General features: G+C 38.9%; 2 protein-coding genes across 7 annotated transcripts; one reads left to right on the top strand and one right to left on the bottom strand.

The window, feature by feature from the left end:
- Positions 1-135: 135 nt before the first annotated feature.
- Positions 136-16,815, top strand: LOC129762164 (transmembrane protein 245). 6 transcript variants are annotated; one of them, XR_008740566.1, is made up of 10 exons: positions 137-911; positions 3,127-4,048; positions 4,109-4,360; positions 4,417-4,595; positions 4,655-5,055; positions 5,112-5,273; positions 5,338-5,385; positions 5,452-5,571; positions 13,243-13,279; positions 13,830-13,884. XR_008740566.1 is itself a non-coding variant. In XM_055760190.1 (9 exons), the coding sequence occupies exons 1-8, from the start codon at positions 387-389 to the stop codon at positions 13,346-13,348; spliced, it is 2,595 nt and encodes an 864-aa protein (XP_055616165.1). In that variant the 5' UTR covers positions 136-386; the 3' UTR covers positions 13,349-13,394; positions 13,457-13,972. The 6 variants fall into 6 exon arrangements, 4 of the variants coding, with proteins under 4 accessions (XP_055616165.1, XP_055616172.1, XP_055616149.1 ...); XM_055760190.1 differs by lacking the exon at positions 5,452-5,571 and having other exon boundaries at positions 136-911; positions 13,243-13,394; positions 13,457-13,972; XR_008740564.1 differs by lacking the exon at positions 13,243-13,279 and having other exon boundaries at positions 13,830-13,968.
- On the bottom strand, positions 16,709-25,946 carry LOC129762187 (1,5-anhydro-D-fructose reductase). The gene is made up of 7 exons (XM_055760214.1): positions 25,730-25,946; positions 25,456-25,636; positions 25,190-25,374; positions 17,496-17,612; positions 17,297-17,412; positions 16,985-17,236; positions 16,709-16,909 (listed from the first exon to the last, which is right to left on the bottom strand). The coding sequence occupies exons 1-7, from the start codon at positions 25,799-25,801 to the stop codon at positions 16,879-16,881; spliced, it is 954 nt and encodes a 317-aa protein (XP_055616189.1). The 5' UTR covers positions 25,802-25,946; the 3' UTR covers positions 16,709-16,878.
- Positions 25,947-26,337: the final 391 nt, after the last annotated feature.

Genomic DNA, 26,337 nt, shown 5'->3' with positions numbered 1-26,337 from the left:
TGCTTTCTTCCGTACAATTTTTATATACCGCTCCCCTGACCTACTTAGTGACGAAACGGCCTCACCTGGTACCATAGACCCGTCTTGCTCCATTCTTGATAGCGACCAGCTCTACATAGCATTCAATCAGCTGTTGGCTTCTGACAGCACTTTGTTTATGATTTCATCTCTAAAAATAGAACGAAGTGAAAATAAGTGCTGAAATATAAAAAAAAACAAGATTGAGATGAAAAATTAATATTCACGAAGCTATCGCCAAATAAAGTTGCGTATTCAGGTCAGTCGTGATAATAACAAGTAAATCATACCGCGCCAGTGACCTTCTCAGTGTGGTTAGTTACAACGTAATATGCAATAGTATCTGTTCCTGGAGGCCACCGAAGAAGATGAGTACCCGACCAAGCCCGGCCCCATTCAAGCGTTCATTCGATGGGCTTTTCAACGCATGGCTAGTGCTTCGAAGCCAGGGCCATGAAAAACCACTGAGGAATGCACTCTACAATGTGATGATGGTTGCCGTGGTGGGAGTGGTTGTTGGTGTTACTTTAGTGCTGGCACCGTTTTTCAAGCCACTTTTGTGGGCGTTCCTCTTCGGGGCGGTTCTCTTTCCGGCCAAGAAACGCCTCGCCGAAGCGCTGAACCGATGGATCGAACGGATCGAGAAAGACGAACGACATCTGCTGATCGGGATTGTCGGGGCGCCGGTGCACGGGGCCGATTCGTTGGGCGAGTTTCTTACCGAGTGGCTGATGGGACATCTCAAGATGATTGGCATTGGATGTGGGAGCCTAATTTCGTTGCGGCTGGTGGTATGGTTGGCACCGACCGAAGTTTTCCTTACGGTTTGGCATTTCATCGTGTGGAAACATTCGTTGTTTCGATCGCTGCTGAGTTCGCTCACCCTGCAAATGGTAAGTAATGAATGATTAGTTAGCTCCGGAAATCTTTTTTCATTTACGTTTTGAATTTGGAAGTAGATGAACATTCGAGTATGAGAGCCGATTAATTGTATTTAGTTTCGTCTATATTAACAGAACAATATAGTTGTGAATAAATATAAACATTTTATTGAAAGGTAAGACTTCCATTGCATCCATAAGAAAGTCACACTTTTTTCGTAACATTTGGAGTCGGAATAGCGAATAAAAAAAATTTCACATCCTCCCCGACGGGGAATTGAACCCCGGTCTCCCGCGTGACAGGCGGGGATACTGACCACTATACTATCGAGGACTTATTTAAAACGTTCTTTTTTCACTATTCGCTGATGTTGAAATATTTGCGTCACACATTTGAGCGATTCTATTTGAATTCGAATGTCGATTTTTTTTTGTATTTTTGTATTTGGCTCAAACTTTGTAGACGCATTCTTTATGACCAAAAAGGACAATTTGCATCATTGGCTTTTCATATTAACTCTAGCCAAACAAAAAATACAACTCAGAAACGGTTTGTCCGATTGATTTGGGGTTTTCCGCAATGTTCTAGGTTATTATTGAGGCTCTATTGAGAAAATATGTGCTGTTTTAAAAATGTTTTATGTTTATTTTATTTTGAAAATAACACTTAAAACTCAATTAAAAAAAAAATTGCAGCGGACAACCAACGAAGTTTATTGCACAGTGCGCCAAGAAATGAGAAATAATGGACAAAAAAGGTATCATTTAGAAAAAAGTTGGATTATTGAAATTTGTTAAAAGGTTTTTATAATTGTTTTTAGATTCGATTTGATAAAGGTAAACATAATTCTCAATCAAAAAGGGAAAATCTTGCTAAATGCTACCGTTTCTGAGATACAGTGATTTTAAAATAAAATTCTCAACTTTTGGTCTTTTCGAGTCTCTTTAACCTAGAAGTAAATTTTCCTTATAGAGTAGATAATTTTTGACTGCATCGTTGGAATTAATTAAGTGATGTGTTTAATTTTTATGGTACAAGATTGTGCTAAAAAAATACATTGTTACAAATCTAATTTTTTTTCATTTTCAAGAAAAACTTTCTCAGAAAATAATTTTTTTATGTTTGTTTTGGATGTTACAGAATTATTTCATTATCAACACGTTGAGCCCCGTGTCGGTCCCTTGGGACCGACGTTGAGCTTTTCGTTAGAAAAACGTTTATCACTGGGACTGACAGTTACAACATGAGGAATCAATAAAAACAAATTGTTTGTTTTGGATGTTTTACGATAAGTGACTACTTTCTAGTCGAATGTCTGACTATTTTCTTTTAATATAATGAATATCTTTTGGAGCGAGAACCGACACTGATATTGTTCAAATGCTCTTGATGCGGGTTGAATGGAAAGCGTATCAAGAAAAAAAAATCGGGGCTCAACGTGTTCATCGATTTAAATATACAGGCAAACCTTTTTTTATGCGAGGGATAGGGATCGCAAAAAAAATCAAATGAAAAATCGTACGAAGCTTCACCAGTAGCTTTAAAAAATCATGTTCGCTACACAATTTGAAAAAAAAACCTTTGTTTGTGCGGTGGATACGGGCCGCAGTTTCCCCAAAAAAATAACTCAAATCCACGCCCTTTACCGTTCGATTTCCTTTTGTTTTCCTGCTCTGCGATGGGACAGTTTGCCTTTTCGGTTGCGCGTGGCTGTGTTGTACTTTCAGTTGCATGTCGAAACTTGTTGCTATTAGATATCATATCATGCGCAACATTGTGCATTTCATGGAAGGATGCGAATGATTTGAGAAGTGGATGATTTAGACGCAAATATCTCTTTTCGCAATGAAATACATATAAAACATCAAAAATAAATAAATGGACGATAACTCCGTCAAATATGCTTCTTTTCATATACCGTACAGGAAAAAATCACACAAGAATAGAAAATCGCACAAAAAAGGAAAATTGATTACCATTTCTGAGTTTTATTTTAGAAAATTTTCTAGCAATTTTCGTTTAGGCGCTTCTCAATAGTAAAGCCGGAGATAAAATGGAAAACCGATTATGGAAATTGTCCTTTTTGGTCATAAAGAATGCGTCTGCAAAATTTGAGTTCTTTTGTAGATTTGTTTTAGATTTTGTGTAGAACTTTCGTACAAGTATATGGAGCTAGTCAGGAATTTGAATAATTTTAATGTATTTTTTTCTGTCTGCACATTTTAGCTCGTGATAATCATCGTTTTGTACGTGCTGAGTGTATATATACTCTGGACCCCGTCACTGTCAGGCCCATTCTTGATCATCGGGCAATTTCTGTGGGTTCTAATAGTGGGTTATGGGTGCAGTTTTCTCGGTGCCCTCCAGGTACCCGTCTTCCTTGGTATACTTACCTACGGTGCGATCGGACTGGTGTATAACCTCCGGAAGGACGAAAGAAATGTGCGGTTCATTGACAAATGGCACAGTTTACTGGACGTGACAAGCTATCGTTTGAACGATACCAATGTCAAACCACTGACGGCTTCGGTGGATGACACAAGCGATTCATCACGGATCGAGGAAATCAAATCCAAGCTGCAGCTGGATATAACCACTACGCCTCCGCTTTCGAGCACCATGAATGATTCGAAGAATGCTAGTGATGCTACAATGAACAAACCGTCGGATGCTTTGGAAAGTGATCTGTACTTTAGGATACTTTTCTACGCCTGCGGGGCAACGATAATTTGGATGTACACGTGGATTTTGTTCCTAGGAATCATTCCGATAAGTCTGCATTTGACTAAACGTGTGGCGGAGATTCTCGGCATCATACAGTACGCCACTAAGAAAAGCGAACAATACTGGGAATTGTTGAAGCTGTGGCTCTTCCCGAGACACTCGGCTCTGCTGCCGCTTTGCTTACCAGGGATCCTTAGCCTCAACGTTAACATTCATCGGTATATGTGTGCCAAAATACGGTCATTCATCGACGATATCAGCTCCATTGTTATGATAGGGTTCCTCAGCGTGCTGGTCATGCTGATAAGCGTGTTTGCATTCACCCAGATCTACTCGGAAACGATCGCGGTAGCTCAGCTTGGGAGTAATGTAGTCAATCGGACACTTACGCATCGACCGGAGTTGATAGAAATGCTGCCAATTGGTGAGTAGAGTGGAGAGTATTTTCGTCGTTTGGTGGGTTCACATATTGCTTTTTCTTCAGATATGCAATCGATGGACAACATTATTGATAACGCGTATAAATACGGAAGATCACACATCGAACAGTATGTGGATGATATCTTCAATGACACCGATCCCATCCAGGCTAAAAAATTGAAAGGTCAAATTTTGAGCGTATGGGATCGACTCATTCAGAGCTGGATGGATCGAAACAATGGGGATGGACTCGTGGGGCCGCGGGTCACCGGACAGAGTATACGAATGACGATTGATGAAATATTTATAAATCCTAGTGAGTGTGAATTTTGTTCGTGACGGGGGTCAAATTCTTAGTCTCATCATTTTCAGTAACAAAAGCGGGAATAATCGGCTTTGTCAAAAGCAACATCGGAATGTTGCTGGAAGTGGGTGATTCACTGTGGATCCTCTTGCGGACAAACTTGACGCTACTGGTGTCCGCAATAGGAACGCTAGTGTCTGTTATCTTGGGTGGAGGACACGCGGTGCTCAAGTTCCTATTTCACACGGTGGGCATAGTTTCACAACCAGTTAAACCATGATCACTGTTTTGAATGATTTATTTTAGATTATATTCTTCACGACATTGTACTATTTGCTGCAGAGCAGTCAGAACCGATACGCCCCTACGGCGATCACGATAAACAATTCGTGGGGACCTCGAATCATCCAAGCGCTAGAGGATTCCATCTCCAGCGTTGTGGTTGCCACTCTTAAATTGGCATTATTCCACGGTTTGTTCACCTGGTTTACCCACACAATCGTGGGAGCACACATAGTCTATCTTCCAGCGGTGCTGGCATCGATTCTGGCGGCTGCTCCGTTCCTCGAAACATATTGGTGCAGCGTGCCTGCCTTTCTCGACCTGTGGCTCTCGCAGGACCGCTTCTGGCTGGGTGCTATCCTTGTGCTGATCCATTTTATCGTGCCGTCCAATTTCAATCCGATAATACATTCGGAAATCAAAGGGTGCTTACAGTGACAGCACGTATACCGCCAGATGATAATGATTTCATGTGTTTCAGTGGTGGCCATCCGTATTTAACCGGTCTATCAATCGCCGGAGGGATGTATCTGTTCGGCTTGGAAGGAGCCCTTCTTGGCCCACTACTTCTCTGCGTGCTGGTAGTGCTGTTCGAGGTTACGATGAGTGCTATCCGAGATTCTCCGATAACGCCACAAACTAGGTAAGTGCTGCTGGCTTGAATAAAACTCCCAATGTCGATCATAATGTTTCCTCCGCATGAGCAGAAAGTCCAGCTTGGATACAAACAACGAGATGTATTCCCCCGCAACTACGTAAGTGTTTGCTTCCATTTCGACCCAGTGTAGTTTGCAGTTTTGTAGAATTCAATCCTCTAGCAGCGATTTGGAATTATGACCAAAGCTATCCACATGTAGACTGGTAGACTGTGACCGAAATTCTTTCTAAAACTGACACACACACGCTAAAGAAATTGGAATTGCTCTTTGACGTTGAACCAGGTATACTAACCGTTTGCAAGCGTTTGTAGTTTAGTTGCTCCTCATCTCATCCTTACCATTAGAAATGTTGTTTGCAAGAGAATTGACAAACCGGTGGTTTGGTATGCGTTAGTACCCATGTGATGGGTAGTTGTATTGAACCTAGCTAGTCGGGTTTTTAGATGTATTATGTAACAGATTTTTCTGTTATCAAAATGTTTTTAAAATGAGATCGACTAATACTACATTAAAAAGGCTGAAAAAATTAACTCTCGAACTACGGCATCGCCAAAAGACACCATTCTAACCAAATGTACGAAATGTACGTGAAGATGGATTTTGCACAGCTTCCAGGCCTGAAATTCTATAAGACCACTGCCAAACAAGATGCTCCCAGCAAATTTACGTTCGTTTCCAAGGTTCTCATCACAAACGAGACAATGGACTCGAAAATGTATAGGGAAGAGTGCCTGCAGAAACGTCTCCTTACGATTATTAAGGCTCTCAAAGGTCCGTGAAGTTTTGGCCAGATTTGGCAAGCTGCCACTACAGTCGAGAGGTGCTTCAGTAGTACCGTGACAATGGGGTCGATTACATTGAAAAAGACCGCAAACCTCCCAATTGCCCAATTTGAAAAATATTGGGTATTTGTCAAGCGGGCATTGAAGAAAGGCATCTAAGTTACTCGGGAGGCCGCTGAGGTTGACCAACAGATAGTCCAAACTTTGATGGTGGGTATCCGAAGAAAATTGCGAAGATTCATCAAAACTGTAGCGGAATAATTTTTTTCTGAAAAGTATTACATTATTGTTATGTACATTGTGGTATAAAAACATTTTTTGTTTCCCTCATTAACCCCGATATACAACTGGCTTTATGATCTTAAATGTTTCAAGCTTTACATTTATACTCTCCTAGGAATTTGTCGCACACAGCAATCTTTTATGCCGTCGTGGAGTTTCGTTGATTTCAGGAATATTCCCTTTTTAATAATTTCCGAACAAAAAAAGACGGGTGGGTAATGTCGGGGACATAACCGGAGTGACGTAGGACTATACAAAGGGGACAGCTTTTGTCAAATATATATTTTAAATATATTGTTTTATTTTCTTCTCCTACGTGAATACCTACCTATCTACCTTAAAAATGGATTAGTTTACTGTTTACTCTTCATGAATATGTTGATGGTTCTGAAAAGAACCTTTGGTGTTGTGTTTTTGTTATCACTCGATATTCCCATCTTGTTCGGTTAAACCTTCCTGTTTAGCTATTGCGTTTGCCACTCGCCACAGCTTTCACAGTAGGAAAATTTCTTCCCATCCAGCTTGTGACATGTTGTTTAGTAAATTACATTTGATGCGACGTGCCGGAGAAACACTTTGCCACTCACTGAAACTAATTGTTGCCTTGATGAGCGCCGAACCGAAGCTGCTCTGTTCTTGATGCGGGTTTTCTGATTGTCGTGAGTAGCTTTGCAAGCCAACTCGAGCACTCCGACGGCCGAAACTCTATAATCGCTGTTAGGTATACTGGTGCTCCGGCACCAATCCATTCGTCCTAGTTACCCTTGCCGAGCAATCAGTGAATGCGACCAACAGGGAACTGGAGACTTGCCCGGTTCGAGTGAGACTTTGCCTTTCTCTTAACTTGTCCTCCTTTGTTACGTCCACGATGCCGATGCCGTACAACCACACGGGTTTACGGTTTGAAGGAAATTAGATATTTTTTTGGGGTCCGCGTGTTTTATACTCTAGCGGTACACACTCACAGGATAGAGACAAATCGGCAGACTCAGCCAGAGGGGCGAGTCCAACGAGATGAACGAATGAGCGTTAAAAGGGAGCGATGGCAAAAAAATACATTCATTACGATTTGTTCGCTCGTTGGATTCACATGCAGGCTAAAAAGGGTCCTTTTCAGGATCACAAAATTATCTTCAATCTAAAGAGTTTATTGTTTTGTTATCACTCGATATCCCCATCTTGTTCGGCTAAACCTTCCTGTTTAGCGATTTGTTGCCACTCGCCACAGCTTTCACAGTTGGAAAATTTCTTCCCATCCAGCTTGTGACATATTTTACAGTAAATTACATTCAATGGCACGTCGCATTACCACCACTCAGTATCGGATTGGAGGTAATTTTAACCTGTAATTGAACATTTGCGATGACGTGTCGACCTTCAATGTGGGGTCATAATTTGGACCCCGAACTCTATGTTAACAAAAATGTCCAAATAAATATGTCGCATTACTGGTCCGACCAATTAGCTAAATGTCGAGATAAGTGTAAATCACTGTACTTTCAATCTAGAAGCAATTTAAGAATTGGTGAAAATCAATAAGCTCAGAACAACTGCCAAATTCACATACTCATCATATCCTGGCAAACAAATTATGAAAAAATCAATTTGTGTTTTATTATTATTTTGGATATTGTTTTAGAAAGCATTGAACTGTATTTCCTAAACTCTTTTTTGGAAGGTTTAATGGCCCTGAAAAGCGCCTTGTTTTATGGAATGGTTCAAATTCAGAAAACTTAGTACTCGTGGTTTTGAAAAAAAAACATTTCGAACGCCCTCGATGCCGCCTTGTTCTGGATTTGCCACCAAAGCAGTGTGTATAAAGAACAAACTTTTTTCTTCTGCTACCTGATGCCGTTTTGCGATTGCGTTTGCCACTCGCCACTCGCTGCAACTGCCTGTTGTCTTGATGTCCACCGAACCGAATGTGTTCTGTTCCGAATGCGGGTTTTCTTATCGTCGCGAGCAGCTTTACCAGCTAACTCGATCACTTCGGCGGCCGAAACTATATAACGCCGGCTAGGTGGACTGGTGCACTGGTACTAACGCGCTCGGCCTAGCTACCCTTGCGGGGAACTCCAGATCAACACGGTTCGAGCCGGATTTTGCCTTTCCCTTCACTTTTCCTCCTTTGCCATGTCCAGACATGGCTGCTTGGATTGGTTTGTTGATGTGTTGTGATGCGAACCGATGTGGTGTACGGTTTGAATGAGAATGATCGTTACGGCAGCGGAGCGGGGATTTTTAAGCTGATTGGCTGGCTCGGGAATTACGCATGTGTGAGACTGCGACCAATGTTTCGTTCATTTTTTTCTTTTTCCTTTCCAATCGTGCTTCATTCTATTTCGCTGCTGCTCTGGTTGCCCGTTTTGGTCGGTACGCTTTGAGGAGCACGGAATGGACCAATCAAAAATGGGCACATAGTGCATTTTGACAATGCTTGATATTTCACAATTATTCAATTATTTATCTCAAGAAAAATGAAATGTTATTCGTTATGATAGATGCGTAGATATATTTCCTATCAATTGATGCAAAAACCTTTGCGATCTATTGAGAAATGCTCGAGTTATAAGCGTTCCAAATCTTGCATTTTTTCCTACTTGTTCAGTGCCTAGATTTCCATTTCACCCCCTATATCTTCCGGTTAGACGTAGTCCTACGTCAAAACTTTAATGTATTGGTTTTCGCTGGAGGAATCACATTCGTGTTCAGAAACGAATAAGAATCACTATAGGTGACATTTGGAGATACAGACGGCGGTGCACCACTGCAAGTAACTCGTCAATGCAACCCCGAGAGAAGGAGAATCAGTTCGAGTAGGGGGCCGGTTCCAGACACGGTGTTAAAGGAATATTCGTGAACCACATCGCAAACAGTTTCAGGAAACGTCAGTATGTGAATCATTAATCCGATTACGCCGATCGATTTCTCGAAGTGGACTGCTCCGATCGTCGCAGTACGCAAGCCGAATGGGAAGGTTTGTGTCTGTGCGGACTATTCCATTGGACTCAAAGGAGCCCTGGAAACCACTGCCTACCCCGGAGGAAATTTTTGTGTAGTTCAATTAAAGTACGGTATTTAGCATCATCGACCTCTCCGATGCATACCTCCAGATGGAGGTAGACGAAGAATTGAAGAAGTTCCTCACCATAAACACGCACCGGTAACACTCTCAATTCAACCGCCTCGCTCCAGAAGCGCAGTAAGCGCCTGAGGCATTACAAAAACTGGTGGACGCAATGGTTGCCGATTTTCCTGGTGTACGTTCGTTCTTCGACGATGCGGACAACCTGAATAGGAAGCACATGCACTTACAAAAGGAGTAACAAAGTTTCACAATTACCTATTAGGTCGGCAATTCACTTTACTCACGAACCATTACGCGCTACTGTCAAACTTTGGATCGAAGAAGGGCAGCCCACTGCATACCGTAAATACTCTACAACGGTGGGCGTCGATGCTACTCAACTACGATTTAGAAATCCATCAGAGAGTTTGGTTGCGCCGACATGTTGTCCGGACTGATCGACCGTCCGACCGATTATTTGGCACGTATTCAAACCTTTTTTAGATTATAACACTTACAAATATTGTAAACATCATGCTTGCACACCGTTTGTATCAGATTTACATAGCTAAACCATTAAATTAACACATTTTGATGAACTCAATTCTGATCATGAGTTGTCCAATTCAATAATGTTGTTTTGTCCACATGATTTCTATGGCAACCGCTTGGCGCGCTGCAGTTTGTTCATTGTGTCCTTCGCGCATAGCAGAAATAAAGTTTTTCTGTGTTGAATGTGTTGAGGATAATACTTTTAAAATGCGTAAGAAAAAGCAATATTCTGAAGAAAGTCTAATTTATGAATGGATCAATATGATGACAGTAAACTCAAGCAACGATAAATGCAACTTCTACTTCAGAATTCGAATGTTTTTATTCAAAAATGGTGATTTCTAAAACCGGACAAACCATGATCATTTTTTGGACAAACCATGATCAGAGGTGTCAAACCATGATCATAATTTCTCTTTGAGGAAAATCGTTGAAAAACATAAAAATTTGAATAATTTCAACGCCTTATGGTAGTATTAGCAACTTGAGACTTGGGGCTTTTCAACAAACCGAAACTCGTATCGATTATATGTGATTTTCATGAAGACAAATCGATTTGCATTTACTAGTTGCACCCCAAATCGGACAAACCAAGATCATTTACCCAACACATACTTCGCTGTAGGAAATCCGTATATGCACACGCTAATTCAAGCTAATTCTTGGAACTGGGAAGCCGCCGCGATCATCGTCAACGGATTATACGTTCACACATCAACCAATTGAACAACGTGCGACAGAAGTTGCTCTAGATCCCCGTTCGATCCAAGGTCCAAGCCCGCTGTCGATATTCGTAGACGGATTTGGCCTAGATTTACCTTCTTCAGCAGTTCTAGCGGTAGAACCGAATCCAGTCCCTGAGGATGAAGATGATCTACCACAACCTGATCCAGCGCCAATTCCGGTTACGAATCTAGCAAAGGAACGACGACAACCCGGAAACCAAGCTTGCCTCTATTGGAAGCTAGGAGATTTTGTATAAGAAATTTAACTAAACGGAACAGAGGAAGGGCGACGGCCATCTCAAGAAGGTAAACAACCCTAAGGACTTTTACACACTAGGTAATCGCAACCGCTGGCAGAGATGCCATTTCTTCAACTGCCATAGAAAATATAATGAAGAGCGAATTACGGGAAAAGTTATTGATAAAAAAAAATCTACTTTAGGAGAGATTTTTCTTAACTCGAGCAAAAAGAAAAAAATAAAACTACCTGATTTTGCAAATTTCATCAAATTGAAAGTATGCGTAAAATAAAATTTGTACCTTTGCAAGAAAATCTGCACATCTGGAATTTCTTGTTACATTTTATTTCGAAAGTGCTACAGCTCCTATTTGCGATGACAAATATACATTGTCGATATCTGCTGGTAACACATTCGTGCTTGGAATTATTTTACTCTCTATCAGATTAGAATGTCTAAAAGCAGTTTTATATAGGAAAATTTCTACTCAATTTCATTTCTCTGTCCCATACACTTAACCATTTTCCTATACATTTCTTGATGGTTCCAGGATTATTGTAACAATCAATCATTGTTAGACGCAATTTTCGTTGAATATTTTTTCACAATTTGCGATCAAACATATTACTCTATTACATTGGATACATATATGCTACGGGAAAGTAAATTTTCATTCAGAAATTTTATTTTTAAAGTGTGTTATTTTAACCCGAAAATTAATTATCATTTTTGCCTTCCAATGACAGCACACGAAGCTCAATTTTTTTGTCCCATCTGTTTATTTTTAGTATGCTCATTTAGCAATTCAGCTGTAACAGAGCTAAATTTATCGTGTACATTTTTTCTTGTGTTGTATGTTACACAGTAGCCATCTAGGCGTAGAATTATTTCTATTCTGTCGATAAACAATACATGTCGCCTTTTTCGGCGTAAGATTATTCCTATTGTTCGAATGTTCACAGTTGGACTATATATACACAGCGAGACTGCTGATATGAGGCTCCCATTGTTGTGTTATAAATAGCACCAATTACCTATAAACCACTATAATCTGGCACCACGAAGCTCAATGATTTTAAGGTGAACAACAAATCATTGCCAATAATTTCATTTTCATTGAAACTGCTGAATTGAGAATCGAATTTCTGCGGGTTTCTGTATCATTTATAAACAAACCAAACAAGCGTTTGGTTTCACCACCACCATAAATAATGATACTTAACGACGCGGAAAACAAAACGTCAACAACATTTGAACGAAAAAGATTCCGACACAAATCGCGCGCGACTCGACATGCTGAGTTGAATCGTAAAAGTTGGTCCGACCTATGTTGCCAGTTGCCTCGTGTGTATGCTCCCATTTGATTACACGTGCTCTCGACTTTTATGTGATATTCGTTAAGTTGGTTTTCAACTTTGGTTGCCTAGTATGTAGATGGCCTAAAAGTGACGCTACTCTTGTTCGGCAACGGATCAAGAGGTTGCTACGGGTTTCGAATGACAAACGAAATACAAATATTGAACGATCTAAAAACGAGCAGTGAACGCTGCGAGCCGTCAACATTGCGTCGATCTGAGTGAAACTGTCGAGAGCTTCAGATGACTCCTTGCTGCTGACCGCTGGTGCCAGGGCCAATCGGGAAGTGCCGCCACAGAACAACACTGGTTAGCTTATTACGATCTCCAACTGGACATACAAGGTGTGTTTTCGAAAAATAATTTTTGAAGCCAAATGTCTTAAAAGTGCATGAAACGTCGTGATCTACTGTCATCTGTAAAAAAAATCTCAAAAATCGACACTTTGAGACTTTTGACAAATTTTTTTTTCGCGATAACAGTAAATTTCGACGTTTCGTGCAATTGAAAGACATTTGGCATAATTTTTTTTTGAAACCCCCAATTTCTTCCCTTGGGTTTTTTTCGGTTTTCAAAAAACCCAAATTTTTACCATCAGTCAGCATCTGTTACAACTCAAGGCACTTCAGAAATGCAATCGTTTAATGATTTTCGACATGTGAAACTTAATGCAGGGTTTCCTTTATACAATACAGAACGACATTTTACTTAACACTTGAATTATTGTAAACACGTTTGTCTGTTCTCTTGTTGTAGGCTCCTTCACACTCATCTTTTCATTATATGCTTATTGGCGATCATCGGAAGTGGCATATTTTTATAGTATACACCGTTGTTCATATATTATTGTAACGCTCATGCATTTTTTTTTTCCTCCTGTTAAGTTGAAATGTACTATCAATTTATTTTTGTTTATTATTTTATTTTCCCGACAATAAAAAAAATATTCAGTCTGTGTAAAGAGTGGCAAGCGTTTGTCCGCCGGGATGTAAGTAATGGTGGTGTGGTTATTAATTCCCCCTTTCTCTTAAAGCTTTCCTTTCGAGATAATCTCTAGAACTGTACTAAGTTCAGCCGAAATAGAAGGTTTAGTTAAACTAGTAGTACGATAGTCCATCGATCGAACGTAGTCTATTCTCTCATGTTGAATTCATTCATTATCTAGCAAAGCGCCGGCCAATTATCTAACCTGGGCCAAGGAAGGAAAGTATCTGAACTCACCAGTCACTCTGAATCATACCGGGGGAAGGCATCACTGACACCATTCTCTACCCCGTGGCACAATGTGCATCATCCCAAATTTTTTGGTTTTGTTTCAAATCTCATCATCTGGACCACTAGCATGGACGCAACTCCATACCTTTAGTTAATTAACAAATCGAGCACGACCGAATCGAATGAGTGTAGCGCGCCCGACACGATCTTCACTAATCTCAATCCGTATTGTTCCCCCTGACCCCGTTTCTATGTCTATCCCGGTATGTTCTATTTGTGTTTCTGTGTCTGATTACACGCTGTGTGGAATACACACCATCTAGGAACACCTATCGCTACGGGACCTTTTCCGAGATAGCGGACGCGAGTGCAGGACCGAGTGCGGCAACCTTGACGAAGTATCCGCCGCCACTGATGCCGCAGACGATCACTGGTCATCATCGTTCGTAAAAGGGGACGTTTGGGAGCCGCCGGAATGCGTTACCTAGCTGAGAACAGAAGTGTATGTGTGTGCTCTGTATGTGACTCCATCAAGACCCCGATTGTGCAGTTAGCTAGGGCCGAGGCTTTTTTTTTGGTTGAATTTACTCGCCGTAATGACCAAAGTAGAGTGTATAAACAGAACATAGTTCTAGTGATTGCTGATTATAAAATGAGCAAGCTTGTTGATGTTATTTGGAATTAATAACTTGCCTCGTGTGGCATCAAAATTGTTACAAACAGTATTGTTGAATTTCATCAGTTGATTAGCTTTAAAATCTGTAGAATGGAGTGTACCCATGTTTCTCACAATCCCACTACATTTGTATTGTTCACTAATTTAAATCAACCATGACACTATGGCTCTGAAACTAGAACTCATTCTCATTTGATAGTTTGGTACGAAGATGTCTCTAGGAGAATTAATATTTGTCGATTTCTCTATTCCAACATAAAATTAACTGAATCTTCGATTGATATTTGTTCCCTTTAGTAACGAGGTAATTTTCCATCCAATTTTGCAGGATTACCAATAAGACTCTAAAATGTACTTCTACTTAATGTACTTATGGTACATAATCTCGAACTAAAAACAAGGAAAAAAATAACAGAAAAATATAGTTTATTTTTATTGAAAAGTATGTATATAGCTTAGATTATTTTGGAAACTATTTCAAATGTGTTTTTTTTTCAACTTATTCGCGAAAACAAACGTGAAACAACTGAGAACTTTGCCACGTGTTTCACGGGGAGCCTTGTAGAATTTGACCCCCGGGACTTGGTTGATATTGGCTTTCGCAAAGATCACGACAGATCTACAGCTTAAGAGGCCGGATTTGTGCCACTGTTTTTGTTTGAGAGAGATAGAGGGAGAGATAGAGAGATAGAGAGAGAGAGATAGAGAGAGAAAGGGGAAGAGAGAGATAGAGAGATAGAGGGGGAGAGAGATAGAGAGAGAGGGGGAGAGAGAGAGATAGAGAGAGGGGGAGAGAGAGAGAGTCCTCTCTTACTTATTGCTCTCTTGCAATGAAAGAGAAAGGGTAATGAGAGAGCAATGGGATGGAGAGGCAACGATAGCGAGGGCAATGAGAAAGAGAGGACGGCAATGAGAGAGAGGGGACAATGAGAGAAAGGACGAAAGGAGAGGCAAATGAAAAAGAGAGACCACAGAGGGCGGGCAAGGAAAGAGGTAGGACAATGAAATAATGTGAGAGAGAGGGGGAAGAGAGATAGAGAAAGGGAAATGAGAAAGGAATTACAATGAGAGAGAAAATGAGAGAAAAAGGGAAACGAGAGATATGAAAAGGGCAGCTGAAAGAGAGCAGTGAGGAAGTGTGAGGAAAATGACGATGAGAAAGAAGGCACAGAGAGAGCACAAAGAGAGAGCGCATCCATGAGAGCATCTATAAGAGCGAGATGGCACTGAGAGATAGGGAGAGCAATGAGAGTAGAAGGAGTAATGAGAGGGGGGGGGGTCAATAAGGAAGGTCAATAAGAGAGCAGTGAGAGGGGTACAGAGAAAAGGCAATGCAAGAGGAAGGGGGTATCTAGGGGAGAGAGAGATGGCACTGAGAGGGAGGAGGGACTATAAGAGAAGAAAGAGCAAATGCCTGTGATGCTTCAGAATCCCTAGGGATATGTTAGAAATTGAATTTTTCCTCCATAAGAGCGATGTCGTTTTGAAAGATGCCGTCACTTTTAGGAAAAAAACGTACTTCATGAAGAGCACCTAAAACTTATCCAAACAGTTTATTTTCATTTCTCCCGATGAACTTGGTTCAAAGTAGTCGTAGATGTATTGCCATTACAAACAGTATTCCAGAATATATTTTATTTAAATGGTTATATCTCGGTGATATCCTAGCGAACCTTGACTGTCCGGCAAGCATCAAACTCAGAACAAAAACATTAAAATTAGATCTGATATTTTTTGAAAATTAAAAGACTATAAATGAAACTCTATGCTAGGAAAAATACAAGCGATGATAAGGTTTTCCAGCTTTTTAAACATCCCCGGTGTCCGCTAGCTGACTCAAATTCAGAGGAAAATTTTTCAAATGCTGAATAAGTTTATTTTTCGAAAAGTAATGACTATTGGAGGATTGACAAAATTTTGTTCACTCAGACCTTATCGTTTACCCCTTGCATTTTGTTGAATTATAATGGATCGTTTTGGCGGTTTTAAAACGAAATATACCCGTCGAATAAGGCTGACTTCTTCTTCTTTCTTTGTTTTTAAGAGGCTTTAAACTTTGAAGTTCATTTGCCTCTAAGGCTGACTTCTTTTGGATTTGCATTAAAAGCACGATTGTCAAGCTTCAACTAATCTAGAACATTCTATCATACATAGTAATAGCGTATGCACATTTGATGGATAGTTGTTTAGGATGAAAACATGTCTCTTTAGAGGTATAAAATTATAAAATCTCTGTTACTTTTGTTAATCGTTGAATGTATCGATATGATAGAGGTTAAAAAGACAAAAAACCAATGTCCAAAACCAAAAACCAATTCGATGAAACATAAACCATCAAACAACGTGTGAAGAACAGTTCGAATCGAGAATAAAAAAAAAACATTATTACTAGACTATGAACGATGTTACCAACAAGATAATTTGTTCTACGAACGCTTGTTGAAAACATAGATTTGGTTCAGTTAACACAATGAGTTCAAACATATTTCGAATGTGATGTACAGTGGAGGTGTAGCCTGATAGGAGCTTTTTTTCAGAGGAAAGTATATATTCTTTATTTTTACTGTACTAACTAATAAAAAAATGTAGCCAAACGCTAGCGATGCGATAATCATCTATAAATGGAATCAATAAACCCAAGCGGGTGCTGCTTCACTCATGGAAAATAATGAGAAATCAATCCAACTTCATTCAACTCAAAATGGGAACTCCGGATGCTTGGTGATGCTGCAAAAAGATAGTTTGAATGATTCCAACAGACGCGGGAGAATCTTCCATTAGTCAGATATAAAAAAAACTTACCCCGGGAAGAATCCAAAATCGCAAATACGAACATTCTGATCCAATTCATTCAAACGCTGCATATCGGCGTCATCGATGCTGAATCCAAACAAGTCGATATTGTCCCTCAGCCGCTTCGAGTTCGTGCTTTTCGGAATCGTTGAAATCCCACGTTGCAACAGATGACGTAGCAAAATTTGGGCGGCCGATTTGTCCAGCTTCTGGGCGATTTCCTTCACCACCGGGTTGTCCAGCAAGTCCGGCACTTGACGGCTGAAAGTGAACACATGTGCGGATTACTAGGCGGCTGCCTTTGCCTCTGCTAAAACTCACTTCAGCAACTGTTCGATTCCCTTTGAACCGAGCGGGGAATAGGCGGTCACGGTGATACCGTTGCGCTTGCAGAACTCCACCAGTTCCGGTTGCTGCAGATAGATGTGGTTCTCGATCTGTGGCCGAACAGAGAGAAAGATATAGAGTGTAATGGATCAGTAGCAAAACAAATTGCGAATCGGGAAACGGATCACCTTACCTGCAGATTAGCTGGCTTGATTTGGCAATTATCGAGAATCCTTTGTATCTGCCGTTGGTTGAAATTCGATAGGCCTATGTTGCGTGCGAGACCGGCTTCGAGCACTTTCTCCATGGCCTGCGTCCGAGGGCGAGAGAGAACGAGATGAAAGAAGGAAGATGCGCGTTATTTACACAATGCGACCAGAAGTGGGAAACATGGGCAAAACAAATAAACACACGCTGCTGGGAAAGGGAAAGTCCTTTGTGTGCCCTTACGTTCGCTGGCAGTGCGAATAGGATACAGGAGGGAGCAACGGCATTTGTAATTGATAGGATAGTTTCGTGAATCGAATGGGATTTTAATGGTGTGTAGCGACGAAAGGAGTTTGTATCTTTAAAGTTTGACTTCTTTTGAAACCATCGGGGAAACCGTATACAACAAACAAACCGGAAATTGCCTGCGTAATAAAAAAAGGAAACAAAATTAAGACATTTTGAGGAAGGTTCGAGGTTGTTGGTTTGGTTGCATCTTAGATGTTCTTAGAGAGTGAATAAAAGGGGCGAAACATCGAGTATGTCCTTTAAATTCCGGCCTTTGTCCGGTAGAACAAAAGGTAATTGGATTTTTTTGACAACTTTGCTTGGTATCTTCTAACTTGATATGATTTAACAGATGTTTATTAATTTTAACTTTGCATTCATCAATAATTCATATCTATTGATTATTTTTTTAATAGTTTTCAAAACTAAAGATGTCTTTTTGTAGCCATACATTGCCAACCACTGAGCATTATGCAATAGGTATGGTATCTCAACAAAATTCTCATTACATGTCGGACTCGATTATACACAGACTCGATTATATGTGATTCGATTATATACAATTTTGGATTCCATTATATACAGTTTGAAAAAAATCATTTTTTTAAATATTTCAAATATGAATTGTTTTACGAGAAAATATTTCCTTTCAACGTTAAGGTGAAATTCAATTGTCCTTTACATATACAGTGGGGTCAAAATCGCGTTTTTTTTAGATTTTGTTTGAATTTTCACCAGGAATTGTTTATATTGATATTGCAGCGAAATTAAGATAGATTGAAGTTGGCTATCAAAGAACAAATTGTAGAGCGATTAGAGAGCTTTAATCTAACTGATAGAAACAATCAAGTTCAATATGAATTTTCAGGTTAAAATCAATAATAACACATTAAAAATTACTAATTTTGAAGTTATTCACTTCCAAAATGTCATTCAAATCCACTAATTTAGATTTTTCAATACTATATCCTGTACTAAATTTTCTCATCTTCATAATGGAAGCAACTTAATCATCTTCTGTAGCGTACTTTTTAATGCAGCCCCAGTTTGAGGAAACAGAGTCCGAAACAAACAAAAATTTGAATAGCTCTGTCATTGTTGAAATTCGAACATATCCGTAGAAGGATTTTTTTTCATCAAATATGATCCTCTATCACCTCTCGAATGAATTCGGATTTTTTATATGAGGAAGGTATTTTATGACTTTAAGGGAATGAATCAAAAATTAAATTCTTAATTAATATTCAAAAAACGAAAAATATATGCATAAAAAATGATTAAAAAAATATTTTTTTTTAATTTGATTATATACAGTGAAAATAAATCCTAAAAAACAGTATATAATCGAGTCCGCCCTGTACAACAAAATCTTACACCGTTCGAAAATTGAACCCAAAGTCTCAATGAGTTTTTCAATTTACCATCACCGTGCGCAACTTTGCTGCCCTTCAATTAGGTACATATTGAGGTGGAATAGTAGGCGAAGTACAGTGCTGTTCGAAATAATAGCAGTTGTTCGGAGTTAAAGAGAATAATATCCGTATTTATTCTTTTGCTCTTTATTATTTCTCTTTCTTATTCATTTGTGATGCATTCGACTAATACATCAAATACGTATTACAGTCTGGTCAAAATAACAAAAAGTTGACTTAGATTACAGCGAAGTTAATTTTTACCAAGTTCGAAATAATAGCAACAAAAATTATAAGAGCAACCAAAACAAAAAGTGCAAGTAATTCAAGGCATTTTCTGCATGCAATTTGGCTTCAATTGAACGTTTTCGTATCCTCGATGTATTAATCGAAAGATTCAATTCTTCTTGCAGTTCTGTTGAAGTGATATGCGGATACTTTTTCACCATTTGAACCATCTGACGATCGATTTGTGAAGATGTTGCTCGCTGTGGACCGCGAGTTTCACCTTTGCATTTCCATCACAATACATTATATGCCTTTTAGCAGAGTAATGTAATATTTCTTGCACTTTGCGGTATGTTTTCCAACCACAATCAACCGTTTAATAAGATCTCGTTCCTTAAATGTACAGTGCTTAAAGCGGCCCATTTTTCCTGAAATATATTCAGCAGCAGTTCTGTAATTATTTGCATTCAATATGGACCACTATGCCAGATCGCCTCCAACTTTTTATCAAACCATAATAGCTCTTATAGTGAAGCATATATGGATTTAGAAAAAAATATTATTATTTCTCTTATATTTCTAATTTGGTACCCTTTATAATAATTTCCGTAGCGCTAGTGATAAGGTTTGGAGCTCTTTTACGAATACACAAATATAATGACATTATAGGTTTTAGGAAAATAAAAAAAAAATCAAAATTCTTTAAAAGAATCAAAATTTGGAAATATTTTTTTTGTCCCGCGCAACACTGTTGAAATTCTGAAAAAAATAACACATAACATGTGGAAACATAGTTAAATACGAATTAGAATAGTACAGAATCTCTAAATCTCTCAGCAAAATATTTCAACAGTTCAAGATTTTTTTAGTACTTCAATTTTTGATGAGAAAAATGTTTGATTATATTTCTCGACACACCATAGTAAGATGCATTTTCAGTATTTTTTTCAAATTTTCAACTCGAAGCAATTGAGAATGGTGTGCAAAAATTGAAAAGTACGTTTTTCATCATAGGTCCTATGGTGGACCACGTAAGGGTTCAAAAAATTAGTCTAAATTTCTTTCTAGTACCCTATAAAATATTTTGCATAGAGCTGATGATTTGGTTTTAGGGCACTTTTTACTTCCTTACCCAGCCAGGCGCTATGTTTGCTTATGTGAAGGAGAGGAGGCAAATACATCACTTTTCCCTTCTTTCCTGAAATATTCACTGTACACTACCATATCATACTCATATTCCGCGGAAACTCCAAAGAACGATTGTTTTCAATTGATGAATAATTCTCAGAATATAGCTTTTTCACTTTGAAAAACTACGTCACCATATAGAACATAGTGATGGAAACGCTGCTATCTCGCTCGAACTCTCCACCATCTTCATCATCCTTATTTCCATCATACTGAATGCTCATCAAGAAGTGTTTCAACAATATTGCAGCGAACTTGAAAAAATTGGATGTAGAGCGTTCAGAAATTTTTAATGTGGTTGATGGAAACTTACGTTAGAATTATGCCGCGAAGGTTCTCAAAATAATCGCATTCATTCATCCATTCATATAGTAGTTAATCTTAATATCTTTCATTTGCTCCACACGGATCGGAAATCGGTTCAAAAGTCACAAATTTTGAAAGATTTGTATATTCGGCAAAAAGGATAAAACAATCTTGAATGGCGTTGACGTTCCCTGTGGAACTTTTTCCGTCTCAATATATGCATTAACTACCGTCATTTATTAATACTTAGTTGAGATTTCTTAAGCCGAATAGCACGCCTTAAATGTACTGGGTAATAACTGACCCAGTTATGTTATGTTTTTAATTCAATTCGCTTGTTTATTACTTCCAACTCTATTTTATAATGCATTGAAACAGAACAGAAAGAACAGAACAGAAATAATTATTTTGGAGAGAGTTTTGGTGATACTGAAAAATGGTTATTAAAGATGATTTATTGATTGATACATTCTTACCCTCGAGAGAACAATACACAAGCTGGTCATATGGCCAATTTGTTTCTTTATGTCGATGCACGCATTGCATTTAGTAATCATCTCTGACGTTATCGAGAACGAGCGAAGCAAGAACTTTCTTGTAGTTGACATACACTCGGTCACAGGCGATTATATGTTTGTTCAGCCAGCACCATTATTCCACATTTCTCAACTACCCCAATCTATCTTTGACAACGCTTAAAAACAACAACAAATGGAATTCGACGCCTCCGCCTTGGATTTAAAGATCCGAACAAAATAGCACTGCTGCTTCAGTTCACAACACGAACGCTATATTTGCCTTTCGAGCGAGCAGTTTAGTAGAAATTGTTTCTCGCTTTTACATTAGTTGCTCGCTATTGACAGCACGGATTGGTGAGCACAGAAATGCACAACACAATTGTATGGGAGTAGGGTAATTCTTCAAATTTTCGGTCATTTCAGCCATTGTGTAACTATTTTTTTGACATGTGTATAACATATCAAACAAATCTTAAAACTTACGCTATTTACTGTGTGTTAGAGATAGGAATTTAGCCGTGAATTTTTAGCACTTTTACGCAAACCTTGTCGCGATTAGGTTCATCGTAATCTCATCTCAAAAAGTTTTGCGATTTGTTTTTTTTTGTGACATGGTTATTGTTTAAAATGGAAACTACATTTGCTTCGAATGATGAAAGGAATGATAACTAAAGTGGTTTAAATATGGGGTTCAAAATATGAGCAGGAAGTATTATATTTTGAATTTCCTTGTAAAATATGCTACTATACGTCTGCACTAGGTAAAACCAAAAAAGTATAACTTACAAATAAATTTTAAAAGTAAACATAACTTTCTATAGAAATGTTATTTATCTACTTTTCATTCACCGTTAAGTGATTACAAATCGCTTTGGCCGTGGTACACCCTAGAGGCCAAGTAAAAAAATCTAGTCTAAATTTTTTCGATAAATATAGATGGTTGGAATACAACCTGAGCATATTTATATTATTTCCTGGATATTTCACTAATTTTAAAAGTATTTTTTGTTTTACAAGAGTAGCTTTACTTCAACTACGGCTTGGAATTTACACGTAGAGGAGAGTGGTCCTAAACTGACCCCTTTGGATGTTATATTGCTGACGATTTGATCGTCAGTTTAGCACCACAATTTTTTATCATGTTAATAAAAACTAGTTTTGGTCTAGACTCTTCTGGGTCTGATCACGAACATCACTGTCACAAGCGCTTTCTCGTCACTTACACTTCACTTAATCTTTTTGGGTCTATCATCACTGTCACGGGCAGTTGCGTGTAAAAATAAAGTCCGTGAAGTGAGAGAGTTCATTCCCGTTAACAAGAGACATGTCAGTTGCATAACTTCGGGCGTTTGAACGTTGTGTCGGTTGCATAATTTTGGACGTTTGAACGTTATGTAGGTGAAATTTAGTGTATGAGATAATATTCCATTTAAATGAACGTATGTTTTAGAATGACAAGTTTGCGATTATACCTAGATGATTCGGTATTTCAATCCAACTATTCAGACTCAATGACATGCAATAATGTTTTTCTTTATTGATATCTGGTAATTTCTGTAATACGCTTCTTGGAGATTGCAAGGTTGCAACATTTGCACAACCCGTTTGGATTCGACTCGATCAGATGAATGAATCATTTACTTGGTGCGTTAGTTTGCTGGTTGCTCTTGAATGATGTAGTTGTTGAACATATGGGAATGTAATTTTATTTCCTCTTTCTATAAATTACTCTAGAGATAAAGCATGACTATCATGAGTTAATAATCGATATCTCGCATACTCTTGTACTCAGCTCTGTCTTATTCGTTTGAATAGTGAGAAGTGCTTAGTATAGGTCAACGTTAAAATTATTTTTCAAGAACCGTTTCTACAATTTTGACGAATAATAATATCTTCTATATCTCAGAATAAACCCGATTTCATCCATCTCATGATCAGTATAATCTAAGTTACTCTCATATGGGATTATGAAGTTTAATCCTCTTATCCTTCCCATTCTCGTATAATTTTATATACGAGACATGAGTTTTGATATAATTATTTAAACAGAAACTGGTCAGTAGTGTCGGTCAGAAGCATATTTTTCATATGAAACACCTGATGAGTTTCAAGGAATTTGTCAAAAGCAGAAAATGATTCATTTTCAGATTTCAGATTTTCTTTAGACGAATGAGTAGCCTCCATTGCCATTTTAGGACAATCGAAATGAGACCGCATTGTTTAAATCGGTCTACGTGAGCTACATTTTTAGTCCTCAATTACATCCCATAGCGCATTCATCGAATCCAAATAAACAAATTTACGTGTTCTGGATAATGCCACCAAGCGGGTAAATTGATGTTTGTTTATCTTTTCTTTCTTAAAAAGCATGACACAATTAAAAATGTTAGCAAAAAAGCTTAATAAATCCGAAATTAAACTTACTTCATTCCGCGTGACTAGCTTTCACCATCTAAAACACAACTTGTTTTTCCCCGTGACGTGACAGTATCGTGATATTCATAATGATACCGAGTTCATCAAAGTTGTCACGATGGATGAACTCTTCCGGATTCTACACACACGGTGGCAGCCGTAATGACGTTGTATACAATTTACTTCGTTTCCACCGTGAAGTGACGTTCGTGATCAGGCCCTCTGTATTTTTTTAATACCCCAAATGGTAGAAATCAAAACAATTTAAGGTTGAATTAGCCAAAAAAAACATATTTTTAGTACTTTATGGCACGCAGAATTTAGATTAGGTGGACCACCTTTCTTTCCTATTCAATCTTTTCTCGACAAATTTAAAGGGTTTATTGATAGCACTAACGGTATGCCATCCTGCAATTTTTTCGATTCATGTATTTTTTCCTAAAATAATCCGCAACCCAAAAAAGAAGGCGTTCTCCAAATTGTGCAAAGAGTGTTATTCATTGTTATACCATACACTCTTAGCAAACATGACTCGATATATTTTATTCAGCGCTGTTTTCGTGAATTTTTCTTCCATAGATTAAAGATTAACGAAGATAATTTAGATATTTTTGAGAATCAAGTCATACCTTATTATTTTTAAATAGTTTTAATGTTTGTTTCGACGTTATGATGCCACCAATCAAGACAATATTTTCATACATAATATTGTATAATATTGCCATCAAAACAGTATCGACCAAGTTTTTGATGCGATGGCTTTTACACAAACACAGGAAATTGTTGCGACCCGAGATGCCATCAAACACGACAGGCGGCTGATTGAGCTTTACTAATTAGGGGCAGCCTGTCTCAAATTGCTTTTTCTTTCTGTGTTATGATCGATGCACTGCCGCTATCTGATTGTCAAATCAATTCCCGGTCTGATAAAAATTCGCTCCGATAAAATGTTATTTGGGGTCAAACTGTGTTTGCTTAAACAGGTACTAAAGCAGGGTTTTTTTTTCAAGTGAGTTGTGATGGTAGATGAAAGCAATCAAAAAATCCAAAAAGAAAGTGAAAGCAGCTCCAAAGGTCACTCAGTCAATTATGTCGAGAAAGCAATATAAATCTCGTGGTAGAGGATATGGTTCACACGACCGTAATTAGTGAGACCTATCTGTGTAATATGAACACGTTCCCTTGTAATATTGGTGTGGAAAGGAGGAGTTCTAATCCTTTTGCAGCGACCCTCTTCTAAGCGGTAAACGATAACATTAGGCCACACCTTTTTATCGCCTCCCTTTCGTTCTAATTGTTCGATTCAGCATTTCGTGTGAACTTACCTTCCACAGGGCAACGTGGTCGGTAGTTGTTTCCAAAACGATCTCTCCGTTGTCGTCCATTAGAAAGGGTCCATCGACTTCCGGTACAGTGAACGGAACGTGAATATGGTACAAGTCCACGTATTCCAGCTGTAGATCGGCCAGCGATCGTTTGAGAAATTTCTCCACCGAGCTGGCTCGAGTACCTGTAGTATGCATATAACAAAGAAAAAAAGAAAAAAAAAGTTTAAGCATGTAGGTTATGTTCTTATTATACGTATAATTACCATGGGGTGGCAGTTTAGTCACGACGAACAACTCATTCCTCGTCACTTTGCCAGCATCCAACCATTCCTTCAGCACCTTCCCGATGGTCTTCTCGTTCATGTAAACAGGCGCCGTATCTATATGCCGATAACCGGCTTCTAGTGCCTCGTTCAGTGCTTTTTCCACCTCATCGTCCGGTGCCTGTTGAAGAAACAATAATGCAATTTAATTGAGTGTTTTCTAAACATTCTACAATGTGGCTGTCATAACGCGGAACAAAAACCGCTTACTCACCCGCCAAGTGCCGAATCCGAGGGCCGGCATTTTGGTGCCGTTGTCGAAAACAATGTTCATCTTGCAGGCCATCACTTGTTTTGTTGCCGGAAACTGTTGTTATACTGATAAACGGTTACCTCTCGCGGAGCTCGCACGAAATTTGTGACCGGTTTACTCGCGCGCCTCTAGGCGAATGGCGAACTCTGCGACCACTGTCCGCTTACTTGAGAGGAATTAATCTGGCACACGCGCTCGTGTAGCGTTTTCCGTGACATGCTACACTATAGGGTATCCGAGGTAGGGTTTGGCGCAATATGCATCGAGATTTTCATCATCAAATGTGGTGAATAAGAAAGCATTGTAAACGTTCAATAACTTGTTCACTGAACAGGGAGAAGAGAATTTAGGGGGGGATAAGTAGCGTTACAATTTTGGCCCTTCAACCCTATATTTATTGCGCGATGTGGTTGTGGATGGGGCCGCATGTCGTGGGAAGTTGATATACGAATTAACTTTATCACATTCATAGCGAGATTCACGTTTGGGTGTATCGAATAATTGTATTCATTTTGTTGGTGGTATCTCAGTGAAGGGTGTCCACGATAAAATTGCATTACAAAAAAAAG

The sequence above is a fragment of the Toxorhynchites rutilus genome, chromosome 1, assembly GCF_029784135.1.
Source record: "Toxorhynchites rutilus septentrionalis strain SRP chromosome 1, ASM2978413v1, whole genome shotgun sequence".
NCBI lineage: Eukaryota > Metazoa > Arthropoda > Insecta > Diptera > Culicidae > Toxorhynchites > Toxorhynchites rutilus.
This window is presented reverse-complemented; position numbering and strand designations above follow the sequence as displayed.